We start from the raw sequence: 14,053 nt of genomic DNA on the forward strand, positions 1-14,053 counted from the left end.
ATTTGGCCAAGCTAGAGAAAACAAACCCTAACGTTGTATGTCTTGAGTGAAAGATTGTCTTTTAGAACAATGATTTTTTTTTCATGACACCATCAGTCCAGAAATTAGTTGTCAGGACTTTTTTCTACAGTGTCTGTTGTACTCAACGTATGGAAATGTGTGTGTTCAGTTCAGTTCAGAAAACTTTATTCATCCCATACGGGCAATTCAGTTTACAGCTCCCAGTTCAATTAAGTTAGAAAAGAAAAAACACAACACATACAACAATCATTCATTAGACATGCAACTCTGACACTCAAATCTCAGTTTTCAGTTTTAAGTGTGTGTTGCATCTTCCCTCTTTAAACCTGTAGAGGAGGTCTATGCAAACTCTCCTCTTATAAACACACCATCAGTAACTTGTGACAGAAACCTGTGACAGACTGAGATATATTTGAAACACTGAGATCAGAGAGCTCTGAACTACAGTGTTTATCACAGAATGGAAAATACAATCATCTGGAGTTTATTATTTGTAGTTAGTATTCATGGTAAGAAAATTCATTCTGCTTTACTTCAAAATTTTGTCATCAAACTGGACCAGTCTCCCTCTGAGGTGAAAAGACCTGGAGAGACAGTGAAGATGTCATGTATCATATCTGGGTTTGACATGACGAATTACTATATTCACTGGATACGACAGAAGCCAGGGAAAGCTCTGGAGTGGATTGGGTGGATGAACACAGGCTCAAACTCTGCTATCTATGCCAGCTCCTTTCAAAGTGGTTTCCTCATGACTGAAGACGTGTCCAGCAGCACTCAGTACCTCGAGATCAGGAGCCTGACAGCAGAAGATTCTGCTGTTTACTTCTGTGCTCATAGAGACACAGTGACTGAAGACAGTGGAGCAGCTGCAAAACCTCCACAGACAACAAACATGTGATCTTCATGACATCTGGGTTTTCTCAACACATGCAAAAGCACTTTGATATATGCACATTGTTTCTATAATTTACTATGAACTCATGAGTAAATATTTATTGTCTTCATGACGTTACATCACTCACAACAATAGTCACTTCAATTGGCAAAGCATTAATTCCTTTTGAAATGCCCACGTCCTTGTGTTCAAGTACAAACAATGAAAGTTGTTGATCAAAAAGTTGATTCAAATCATTGGTGGATAACATGTGACAATAAAGCATTTTCAAAAATGCTCATAGATATTCTCTGATTACTGAGAGGTACTGAACAGCAGATCATTGACCTCATCTATCCAATATGTTTGTGGGGAGTATTGAGAAACCATGATGCTGAGACAAATTACACTTGATCTTATTTGAATAAATGTCTACAAATGTCTCTTAATGTGAAGTTTAATTTATAGAAATGTGGGAACTGTTCCCTCCCTGTGAGGAGGAGTCAATGCAAAACTCAGATGTCTTCCTCCTCTACTTATCTGACTGCAGAGAGGATGACAGAGAACAGTGGACACACAGTTTAACATGATGGACTATAGGACAGGACTGCTGCTGTTAACTGTCTGCTGGGCAGGTGAACATCTCCACTGATCTTAATTTTAGATAACTTTTATTTGTGCTGACAAGCCAATGACACACATGTTTTTTATCTCAACAGGTGTTGATGGTCAGACTCTGACAGAATCTGAACCAGTGGTTAAAAGGCCTGGAGAATCTCACAGATTGACCTGTACAGCCTCTGGATTCACATTCAGCAGCTACACTATGAGCTGGGTCAGACAGGCTCCTGGAAAAGGACTGGAATGGGTTGCCACTCATACTGGTAGCACTTACTACTCTGAGTCAGTCAAAGGCCGGTTTACCATCTCCAGAGACAACAGCAGACAGCCGGTGTATCTGCAGATGAACAGTCTGAAGACTGAAGATTCTGCTGTTTATTATTGTCCTCGACAGCCACAGTGACTGGAGTTGGTTGAGCAGCTGTTCAAAATCCTACAGAACTCATCTTTACTGGGCTGGAAGATCTTAAAAAAATAATTTCAGTTGTATTTTTTCTTTTGTTTGTTTTCAATAAAATCATGATAACTATTGATGAATATGTTATTAACCATCAACTATAAACATTAGAACAAATAACTGAAATATCTTCCTGTAATGATCAGCCTAACATACCCATAACAGGCGATGAAAGCAAGCAATCTGTTTAAATCATGGCCAGGTATAAATAAAATAAATGGATTGACAATTATGTTTGTATTATGTGGTGTCTAAAGTCAGATTCTGAATGATACTCAAACCCTGACTGAACATTTATGTTTCAAAACAGTTTCTCAAAAATCTCTGACTGACCAAATGCAAATTCACACACTGATGAACAGTCTCCGCCCACTCTGCCTGCACAGTAAATATCCTCCATGAAAGCCTTTGCAGTTGCAGACTCAGCCAAGTTTCCACCATGACAGTTGTACTGAGTTTCTTCTTCTTGGCTCTCATTTCAGGTGAGTGAAGTCAGTGTCAGTGTGTCAGCAGAGGAGGAGAACAAGAGCTCTGGTTGTCTGCTGGCTCCTCGTCATCTAAACTCATTCTCTTTCAGCTGCTCAGGGTCAGTCCCTCACCTCCTCAGAGCCAGTGGTCAGCAGAGCTGGACAACCAGTCACTCTGTCCTGTAAAGTGGAAGGACTTGCTCTGGCTTGGCTGCACTGGATTCATCAGAAACCAGGGAGAGGACTGGAATGGATCGGACGCATTGATAGTGGAACTGGCACAATATTTGCCCAAAGTGTCCAAGGCCAGTTTACCATCACCAAAGACACATCCAGAAATGTTGTGTCCTTAGAGGTGAAGAGTCTAAAACAAGAAGACTCTGCAGTTTATTATTGTGCACAAGAGCCACAGTGACACAGCAGACTACAGAGCTGTACAAAAACTGAACTACCCTGATCTCTGTATGAGAAGCACTGAAGCATGTCAGGACTTTGAAAACAAATAATGTCCCTTTGAATGAGGCCAATTAACAATGAAACACATTTCATCTGGTCTGTCTGCTGAACACAAGTAATAAAATAAAGAATAATGTTTTCATTTTCTAATTTGGACTCTCAATTGAACATCAAATGAACAAATTATGCATGTGCATCATGTTACATCACTCACCATGTGTCAGTGTTTCAACTATAAAATATTTAAATGTAGTTTGAAAAGAGAAAAACAGGTTGAAAAAGATTTTGTCAGCATGTCTTGGCTAAAACACAATCAAAAATCTATTTAAAACACCTGTTAAATGTGTGATGGTATAAGGTGACAATGAAGCAATATTCATAAAAGTGATACTGCTGATCAGAATTAAACTGTGATTACTTTTATTGTTGTAAATCTTCTAATGTGCTGCCAACTGTTGGCTGATAAGAAACAAAGCACTGATAACAAGATTAATTATTATCTAATTAGCTTGAATAAAACCTGTATGTTTGTGTCAGATGTCTGAACTAAGAATAAGATTTCAATAGAATAAATGTGATTGTGTTGTTCATACTGACATTTTATAGAAAGTATAATGTGTTACACTCTCTGACATTAATTCACAAGTTTTGTTAAATATCTCCAGTCCAGCTGTTTCCTCCCTGTGAGGAGGAGTCAATGCAAAACTCAGATGTCTTCCTCCTCTACTTATCTGACTGCAGAGAAGATGACAGAGAACAGTGGACACACAGTTTAACATGATGGACTATAGGACAGGACTGCTGCTGTTAACTGTCTGCTGGGCAGGTGAACATCTATACAGGTGTTGATGTAGATATGTCTTCAAAAAATTGCCGACTTACGGCCAGTGACTATTTTCCTCTTTGTGTTATCAGGTGTTGATGGTCAGACTCTGACAGAATCTGAACCAGTGGTTAAAAGGCCTGGAGAATCTCACAGATTGACCTGTACAGCCTCTGGATTCACATTCAGTGACTATCCTATGAACTGGGTCAGACAGGCTCCTGGAAAAGGACTGGAGTGGATTGCCTATATAGGCACACTCGGTTACCCTACCTATCACTCCCAGTCAGTCAAGGGTAGATTCACCATCTCCGAAGATGACTCCAGCAGTAAACTTTACCTACAGATGAACAGTCTGAAGACTGAGGACACAGCAGTGTATTACTGTGCCAGAAGAGACACAGTGAGAGACAATAACAGGAGAGTCATACAAAAACTACTTCCTCTTCCAAATGAGCTCCACAGCGTCACAGAGAATTCAAATAGAGACTTTAAGTAACAAAAAGTCTCGTTTGTGTGTTTTTCCTTGGAGGTAATGTTTAGAGGAGATGTAAAAGTCCATTGGAGAAACTTCTGATCATAAAATAACGTTTTAATACTTATACAGTATAAGCAGACCCTGTGTGTCTGGAGGTATAGACACTCACAGATGAGCCTTGGAGAATCTAGACTATGATAATAATAATTCAAAAGACTACATTAACTGTATAAAGCTGTTTTTGGAGTACAGGTTTTCAATCCATTTGGCAGCAAGATTCCAACAAGGACAACACAGAGTCAAGACAGAATGTTGTCTTTCCTTTTTCATACTCTGTGTGCCTCTCAACAGAATCAGTAATGAAAAAGCATATGAATTAATTAAACTGTTGTTGTTTTGGACACATATTGAATGGAGCTCTGAGAGATAACGTCCCCGCTCAGTACAGTAGTACAGATACAGCTGTGAACACTCCTGATGACACATTAGAGGTCTGATCACTCGGCCACATTTGGAGAGGGTCTTACACGGATGTTATCACATTCTTCGAGCAGTGTGTTGGCACATGTACGGCCTATAGCATTGAAACATTGAAAAACCGCCTAGTCAGTAAATCTCTAAAGTTTTATATCTTCAGAAAAATTGTAATTTAGAAAAAAATATTTTTTTTTCATGACACCATCAGTTCAGAAATTAGTTGCCAAACTTTTATCCTACAGTGTCCGCTGTTACTCTGCTTATGAAAATGTGTGTGTGTCACATGTTCCCTCTTTAAACCTGTAGAGGAGGTCTATGCAAACTCTCCTCTTATAAACACACCATCAGTAACTTGTGACAGAAACCTGTGACAGACTGAGATATATTTGAAACACTGAGATCAGAGAACTCTGAACTACAGTGTTTATCACAGAATGGAAAATACAATCATCTGGAGTTTATTATTTGTAGTTAGTATTCATGGTGAGAAAATTCATTCTGCTTTACTTCTTTAGTAAATGTCAAACCTGTGATTTACAAGTTTGTTGGATAACGATCACATTCTCTTTGCTTCCAGGAATTTGGAGTGAGATCAAACTGGACCAGTCTCCCTCTGAGGTGAAAACACCTGGAGAGACAGTGAAGATGTCATGTGTCATATCTGGTTATAGCATGACAAGCTACAATATTCACTGGATACGACAGAAGCCAGGGAAAGCTCTGGAGTGGATTGGGAGGATGTACACAGGTTCAAACTCTGCTATCTATGCCAGCTCCTTTCAAAGTGGTTTCCTCATGACTGAAGACGTGTCCAGCAGCACTCAGTACCTCGAGATCAGGAGCCTGACAGCAGAAGATTCTGCTGTTTACTTCTGTGCTCGTAGAGACACAGTGACTGAAGACAGTGGAGCAGCTGCACAAAAACCTCCACAGACAACAAGCATGTGATCTTCATGACATTCTCACCATGATCTTGTTAAAAAGTCCCTTGATTTAATACACCTTACAGATACCATATGGTGTCATTCTTATTATCTTTATGATGTTACATTACTAAATTATCGGAAACTGTTGAAAGTAATTTGTAATGACTTGGTATTCAATATTTAAATGCAAATTTGAGGTACTGTGGCATGACCTCAAACAGGCCGTTCATGCTCGAAAACCCTTCAATGTGGCTGAACGAAAACAATTCTGCAAAGAAGAGTGGGCCATGTGATCTTCATGACATCTGGGTTTTATCTCCACCTGCAACAGCACTTCATATCCACATTAGATTCACATAGAGTTCACTGTAAACTCATGACTAAATATTTATTCTCTTTATGTTACATAACTCACAGTAACAGAGTTTCTTCACTTGTCAAAACATTAAATAACACTAGATTTCTACATAAGTACAAACTCTTGATGTTATAAATCCCCAAAAACACATTCAGGTGATTGGTGGATGGTTTAACATGATAAAATGACAATTCAACAAACTTCAAAAATACGAAGTGTTATTGGTGATAACCATCGTAAGAATACTGCAGATTATTATTCAGCACATATGCTGTCTACAGGAAGAAATGAGAAAAAATGATGCTGATACAAATTATATGTGAATTGGTTTGAATGAATGCTGTTTGGAAATGTGACAGATTCCTGAACTAAAGTTCGTATTTTGGCGTGTTATTAAAATGAATCAGGGAAAAGTTTCCTCCCTGTGAGGAGGAGTCGATGCAAAACTCAGATGTCTTCCTCCTCTACTTATCTGACTGCAGAGAGGATGACAGAGAACAGTGGACACACAGTTTAACATGATGGACTATAGGACAGGACTGCTGCTGTTAACTGTCTGCTGGGCAGGTGAACATCTACACTGATCTTAATGTTGAATAACTTGTGCCAACAATACCTTACATTTATATGTTCTAATTATTCATTGATTTATTCTTTGGTTTAACAGGTGTTGATGGTCAGACTCTGACAGTATCTGAACCAGTGGTTAAAAGGCCTGGAGAATCTCACAGATTGACCTGTACAGCCTCTGGATTCACGTTCAGCAGCTATGGGATGCACTGGATCAGACAGGCTCCTGGAAAAGGACTGGAGTGGGTTGCCTGGATTTACAGTGGAAGTGGTGGCACCCAGTACTATTCTGAGTCAGTCAAAGGCCGGTTTACCATCTCCAGAGACAACAGCAGACAGCAGGTGTATCTGCAGATGAACAGTCTGAAGACTGAAGATTCTGCTGTTTATTATTGTGCTCGACAGCCACAGTGACTGGAGTTGTTGAGCAGCTGTACAAAAACCTACAGAACTCATATTTACTGGGCTAGAAAAGCATGAAGTATTTTAGATAATTCATGATTATATTATATTTTTAAATCTGTTCCTGAGAAATATTGATAGTAAGCATTAAATGAAACAAAACAATAAAGGTTACTTGTTGATAAAAGGCCCAAAAACAGCACAATAATGTGGTCACTGAAATGAACATTTCTACATTTTATAGGCAATAATGTCTCTAAATTGTGTGGAATCTAAATACGTAGTAATATAAAGGAGAACAATAATGTCATAGAGTCCTTCATAAATCACTAGAGGGCAGTCAGTAACAAGTTTGTGTCTCCTCTGTTACTTAAAGGAGACTCTGTTCTCATTAATATTAACTGACTGACTCTCAACACTCAGATGTAGTTTTTGCATTTTGTCTCACAGGTTTCAGTTCCTGAGCAGCTGTTTTCCTCTCGAGGCTCCAAGTTTCTCTGTATGTCTTCAAACATCTGCTGACACTGAAATGATTAAAACTCTTTCATGCCAACCAGCAGCATCAGACAGAAGTTTTCATACTGTTTACATGATGCTGTCTGCTGTCACTTTGCTGCAAATACAGGAAGAACACTAAGTGATCAAATGCTGCAATAACAACAAGCTGTTCTTACATTTGAAGTTAATCTTAAATGTGATGTAGGAGGTGCTGACAGTAAATACATTCTCTCAGGAAAACAGCTCACATCATATTTAAAGTGTTTTAATGATTTGAAAACATGCTGAACACACTGTAAACATGGCTTATAGAAAGCAACATTCTTGGTGGTTTCTCCTTTTGTTTCCATGACACATCATCATTAATATTGTAATGCTGATTTTAAAGAATATGTTTTCCATTATCTATGGTTCATGTAATATTCACAGTAAGAATAGTTGTGATAATCATTTACAGTTGTTTCATTTCTGTAAAAACAGGGACATTTTCAAAATGTTACAGTTGAGTGTGTAATGAAGTGAAATATCATGTGTAAAGCAGAGGTGATTTCCAGGCATGTTTTCACTCTGCAGATATAATAACAGTCAACAGACTCTTCTATTGGCTCCAGTCAGACCAACATTGATGCTTCATATGTTTGATTCTATGCAAACTCAGTGAGCTTCCTTGTTACTCAGCTATAAAAACTTCCCATCAGGCTGTCAGTGGAGTTCACAGGACGTCAGTTGCAACATCAACCATGTTTTCTGTAGCTCTGCTGCTGCTGTTGGCAGCTGGATGTGAGTCTCTCTGGATTTGTCAACGTCAACAGTTCTTCTTTTGCAGTTTAACTTGATCATTTGTGACAAAACATTTTTTATTTTTATTTTTTTAACAGGTGTGAAGTGTGAACAGTTGACACAGCCAGCCTCTGTGACTGTGCAGCCAGGTCAGTGTCTGACCATCACCTGTCAGGTCTCTCATTCTGTTAGCAGCTACTTCACAGCTTGGATCAGACAGCCTGCAGGGAAAGGACTGGAGTGGATTGGAATTGGAGGTGTTGGATGGAGCACTGGAGACACACACTATAAAGATTCACTCAAGAACAAATTCAGTATCGACTTAGACTCTTCCAGTAAAACAGTGACTCTAAATGGACAGAATGTGCAGTCTGAAGACACTGCTGTGTATTACTGTGCCAGAAGAGCCACAGTGAGAGACAATAACAGGAGAGTCATACAAAAACTAGTTCCTCTATTTACCACCACTGGAAACATTCAGTTGTCTCAGTATCACATTTTGTGACTGACAGTCATAAAAGTTCAGAGTTCTGACTGAATATTGAATTCTTATTTTATCTAAACTGAAATGTAAAAATTCAATTCAATTGCAAATTTGTCACAGAAAAGAATCTTGTTTGGCCATCCAAGATCTCCCAACAAACCCAAAAACAAAAGAGTAAAAGTTCTGTTTAAGGAGCATTCAAGTTTTTTTGATTGAGACTTTTCTGCCCCATTTCACAGTTCGTATCACAATATCTTATTGCTTGTCTAACCTGTAATTTAGATCTTAAGACTTAAAAGCACATACAATTCGATTTATCTCTATCTTTGTGATCTTATTAAGTACAGATAAACTAATTTCATGATGAAAAAAGAGAGTAAATGCAGTAGTATCTTTTACTGAATCAAGTTTTATGTCAGTTGTATTGTTTTATATCAGATATTACAGTATCACCCATTTCTATCATTGTTTGTCAATTCATTCATAAACATGAACAACATTGACCTTTTTGTTTGTGTTGGACAGATTCCAGTCAGATAATCAGCAAAACTCAGTCCAGATTAAAACTTCAAGCATTTATATAAGAAAGAGGGGTTTGTTGGTTTAGTTTGTTGAGAAATCATTTCTGTTATAAATTGAGAAAGTCAAAAATAAATAGCAGTAGAGAATAAATACCTTTATCTGATTAAAACACTTTTAATTGTAAAATCTTGTACATGGTCTCTAAAGGAAAACCTGTAAATCATGATCCTCTATAATATAAAGAATGCTTCATGTTATGTTGGTTGATTCATGGCCTAAAAAGACCATACTAAATAAAGTTAAAACAGAGTAAAAAATTTGATCAATTAGAGTAAAATATTACTCGACAACACAATAGACAAGGTCCCACCTTCCAAACAAAACACAAAAACACTCGTATATGAGGAGTCAATGCAAAACTCAGATGTCTTCCTCCTCTACTTATCTGACTGCAGAGAGGATGACAGAGAACAGTGGACACACAGTTTAACATGATGGACTATAGGACAGGACTGCTGCTGTTAACTGTCTGCTGGGCAGGTGAATGTATACAAAGGTCTTAATTTTAGATTACTTCTATTTGTGCTCCCAAGCCAATGACACACATTTTCTTTGTCTCAACAGGGGTTGATGGTCAAACTCTGACAGAATCTGAACCAGTGGTTAAAAGGCCTGGAGAATCTCACAGATTGACCTGTACAGCCTCTGGATTCACATTCAGCAGCTACTGGATGCACTGGATAAGACAGGCTCCTGGAAAAGGACTGGAGTGGGTTGCTACTGTCAGCAATGGTGGCAGCACTTACTACTCTGAGTCAGTCAAAGGCCGGTTTACCATCTCCAGAGACAACAGCAGACAGCAGGTGTATCTGCAGATGAACAGTCTGAAGACTGAAGATTCTGCTGTTTATTATTGTGCTCGACAGCCACAGTGACTGGAGTTGTTGAGCAGCTGTACAAAAACTTCCAAATGTTCATCCTTAGAGGTGAAGCATCTAAAACAAGAAGTCTCTGCAGTTTATTATTGTGCACTACAGAACTCATCTCTCAGCCTAGCAGAGCCCAAAAGTGTTTTATTCTTCCCTTTTTTTATTACATAATCAATTATATATGTTATGCTTTATATTTATGTCTTTACATATTGTTTGATATACTATAACTTACAATTCATACATATTTCTAATAAAACATGACAAAGTCTTGAAAACTGTTGCTGAGTGTTATGTCCTTTTAGGCTGAGGGAGTATCATAATAGAAACAAAACCAGGCGTAAAGGAGGGAAAAGAAACAGGAGGTAGTATTTACGTGAGAAAATTGTCTATTTAGTAAAACAAATAACACTAATCAACAAAGATAGAACTCCAAAATAAACTATGCAGTCTGTAGCTCAGCCCACTGGCTCAAGCAGCACTTTATACCACCCGGCCTAAGTGGCAAGTAGGATCGGGTGCTGACCTCCACACACGAGGAGGAGGGAGAGAACGAGGTCGACACCTGAGTGAAAACACAACACAAAAACACAACACAAACATGCCCACAACACTAGGACTGTAACATTGATTAATATTAAGAGTATTGTTATAACTGACTAAAAAAAGAAAAGAAACATATAAAAAACGCTCAACACTTAGATATTGTTTTTTTTTTTTTTGTTTTCTTGTCTCAAGTTTGAGTTCCGAAGAAGTTGTTTTCCTCTCCAGACTCCAAATTTCTCTGTGTGTCTTCAAGCATCTACAAACACTGAAACCATTAATAATCTTTTATACCATGGTCTGGGGGAATACTCGATTCTGATTGGCTGCAGGGTGTCCATTGACCCCTGATATATGGACACCTACTAAGTAGTTCCAGTCAAATTGACTGTTTACCGCTGTAAAATTAATGCGCTACGTGGCATATCAAATCTGAATTTTATATTTCCAGCACTGAGTGCAGTCCGTCAGTCCTTCAGTGTCTTATCCTCTGAACACCACAGGGTGGCGACTGTAACACACAAGCTGCAGAAAGTTCACTTCCCCTCTAAATTTACTGATACGCGGATAATCGAGAGGGAGGAATAATCTCACATTCGCTGTTCAGCTCTCTGCTTCAGGCTGCGGCCACAGTAACGTTACACACGGCCGGTCATTTGTTCGTGAAAATCTTGCTATTGATTTGGGGACAATGACATGACTGATTAGCTAGCTAGTCTTGTTAGCTAGCATACTGTCAAATTATATTTACTGTTTGTCATCCGTGCTCAATGTTATTGACTTTGAATCTTGCTAGCATAGCGTTAGCTTGCTGGCTCGTCGCTGAGCGGACTAGAATATCTCCCGTTGCCAAGTCGTATCTATGGTCCGTCCTATTTACTGGAGGAGTGAACAACGTCTCCGTTGCATAAGAACCTTACGGGAGAGTAATGATTGTTCCAGGTATTAGTCAAACCCTCAGGCGTTACCAGGGAAACGAAGTTATGGCTTGTGAAAAACTTTATATTTTGATTGTAAAACGCATGAAAATGTAAATTAATGGTCCGAATTTCTTTTCTTTGGCAAGTGACCATGGTATAAGCGGGATAATGCCCGACGAGGTGTCCATAAACAGAAGTTAATGGACGACGTGGAGGCCTAAGAACCGTCCGACGCGCAGCGGAGGACGGTTTGCCTCCTTATGCAAACCAGCATCTGACTAAAGTTTTCATATTCACATGATGCTGGCTGCTGCCACTATTTTTCTGTTTGCAGCAAATATCGTGAGTAAGTACTGTAAGTGAGCAAAGGAATGAATGTAATACATTTTGTAATATAAATATAGCAGTCATATGTTTGAAGTTAATCATGAATGTGATGTAGGAGGTGCTGACAGTAAATACATTAACTCTGGAAAGCAGCTCACATCATATTTAAAGTGTTTTAGTTAAAAATATTTTCCATTATCCATCATTATGAGAACATTAATTAATTAATGATCCCAGTTGTTGGTTACAAGTATACTAGAATAAACATAACATTTTAAGATTAAATTGTTGTAAACACAGACTTGCTTTTATTTGAAGTCATCCTTTTTTAACACAATTTTCACCTCTCCATCTTTTATTCCTTTTCCTGCTCTTAGACAACTTCTGTTTTTAATTCCTACCTTGTAATATCGTTTTGCTTTCTTTCTACCGTCCTTTCCTGCTTTCATTTTCTTGATATTATGTATTTATTGTCCCTTGTTCCTTTTACTGCTCTTAATCTTTTCATCTGTTCTTAATTCCTCAGAAATTATAGCATCTAATTGTCATTCACTGTTTGATTCTTTTATTTCTGTTTTTACATTAACTTTCTTAATTTCTGTTTTTATTTAATTTCATTCATTTAACATCTCTTTTCTTTCTTCTCCCTCCCTTTTCAGTGATATTGCCAAAACTCTTTAAGATATTCTGTGTTTTCATATTTTGTGTGGCTTCTTGTTTTAACTCACCTTAGACTGACTTCCTTGTGTTTGAATTGACTGTTAAGTGCTTATTCAGTAATACTGTCTGTCTGAGTTTGATTGTCAAAGCAATTTGTAAACTCAGTTTTTAAAGGTTAGAGTTGATTATTATTATTATTATTATTATTATTATTATTATTATTATTATTATTATTATTATTATTATTATCATCATCATCATCATCATCATCATCAATATTGTTATTATTATTTCCGTAAATACAGAAATAACAGGGACATTTTCACTCTGCAGATATAATAACAGTCAACAGACTCTTCTATTGGCTCCAGTCAGACCAACATTGATGCTTCATATGTTTGATTCTATGCAAACTCAGTGAGCTTCCTTGTTACTCAGCTATAAAAACTTCCCATCAGGCTGTCAGTGGAGTTCACAGCACGTCACTTTCAACATCAACCATGTTTCTGTAGCTCTGCTGCTGCTGTTGGCAGCTGGATGTGAGTCTCTCTGGATTTGTCAAAGTCAACAGTTCTTCTTTTGCAGTTTAACTTGATCATTTGTTACAAAACATTTTCCTTTTTTAACAGGTGTGAAGTGTGAGCAGTTGACACAGCCAGCCTCTGTGACTGTGCAGCCAGGTCAACGTCTGACCATCACCTGTCAGGTCTCTTATTCTGTTAGCAGCTACTACACAGCTTGGATCAGACAGCCTGCAGGGAAAGGACTGGAGTGGATCGGGAGTGCAGCTACTGGATCAACAACATACTACAAAGATTCACAAAAGAATAAGTTCAGTATCAGCTCAGACTCTTCCAGCAACACAGTGACTCTAAATGGACAGAATGTGCAGTCTGAAGACACTGCTGTGTATTACTGTGCCAGAGAGCCACAATAACACAAACCACCAGTAGACCTGAACAAAAACCCCTCAGTGCCTGAACACTTGTAACATGAAGCCACCAGAGGAGGAGCCCTCAGACCACTAATGATTTCAACACCAGTTCACTGTTACTGTGAAAAGGAAGAGACATATTAAACAAAATAAAAGAAACATGAGCTGGTGTCTGAACATATTCCAAAATGATTATACTGAATGGAGACATTGTTTTTCTGACATACAATATGTAACTTAAATACTGACAACATTATTTCAGCTCCAAACTGCATTTTAAAAAGCTCTTTCTCTAAACAAAACGTCATCAGAAAAACGATATTACAACACAAGGAATATTATTTGTCATCATTTCTTCTTGTAAATTATAAATACAAATATTCAATTTAGTGGTATTGTAAAATTGACCAGCTTGTATTCTTGACATGATGCACAGTGCTTTATATTTAGGGGCAACAAACTTAAATGATGTGTTTGTCAAACAATTGCACAAAAACAACTAAACATGCAATAGTTTCTGTTG

The 14,053-nt window shown here is 38.0% G+C and overlaps 1 protein-coding gene and 3 gene segments (V, D, J or C); all 4 read left to right on the top strand.

The window, feature by feature from the left end:
- Positions 1–2,415: 2,415 nt before the first annotated feature.
- On the top strand, positions 2,416–2,858 carry LOC115575201 (immunoglobulin heavy variable 1-69-2-like). The segment is given in 2 exon segments: positions 2,416–2,458; positions 2,554–2,858. Coding segments are annotated over 2 exon segments (348 nt in total).
- Positions 2,859–3,676: 818 nt separating this feature from the next.
- Positions 3,677–4,560, top strand: LOC115575202 (Ig heavy chain V region 6.96-like). The segment is given in 3 exon segments: positions 3,677–3,725; positions 3,815–4,110; positions 4,552–4,560. Coding segments are annotated over 3 exon segments (354 nt in total).
- Positions 4,561–6,479: 1,919 nt separating this feature from the next.
- On the top strand, positions 6,480–6,930 carry LOC115576111 (immunoglobulin heavy variable 3-30-like; the record flags this gene model as incomplete). The annotated part of the segment is given in 2 exon segments: positions 6,480–6,528; positions 6,629–6,930. Coding segments are annotated over 2 exon segments (351 nt in total), but the record flags the coding sequence as incomplete, so codon positions are not given.
- Positions 6,931–9,708: 2,778 nt separating this feature from the next.
- LOC115575203 (immunoglobulin alpha-2 heavy chain) overlaps positions 9,709–14,053 on the top strand; it is a 225,356-nt gene continuing 221,011 nt past the window's right edge. Inside the window, exons 1-2 of the mRNA XM_030407075.1 lie at positions 9,709–9,757; positions 9,842–10,142. Of these exons, the coding sequence (XP_030262935.1) occupies positions 9,709–9,757; positions 9,842–10,142 (350 nt within the window). The remainder of the gene's footprint in view (positions 9,758–9,841; positions 10,143–14,053) is intronic.

Source organism: Sparus aurata, chromosome 23 (genome assembly GCF_900880675.1).
Source record: "Sparus aurata chromosome 23, fSpaAur1.1, whole genome shotgun sequence".
NCBI classification, from domain to species: Eukaryota; Metazoa; Chordata; class Actinopteri; order Spariformes; family Sparidae; genus Sparus; species Sparus aurata.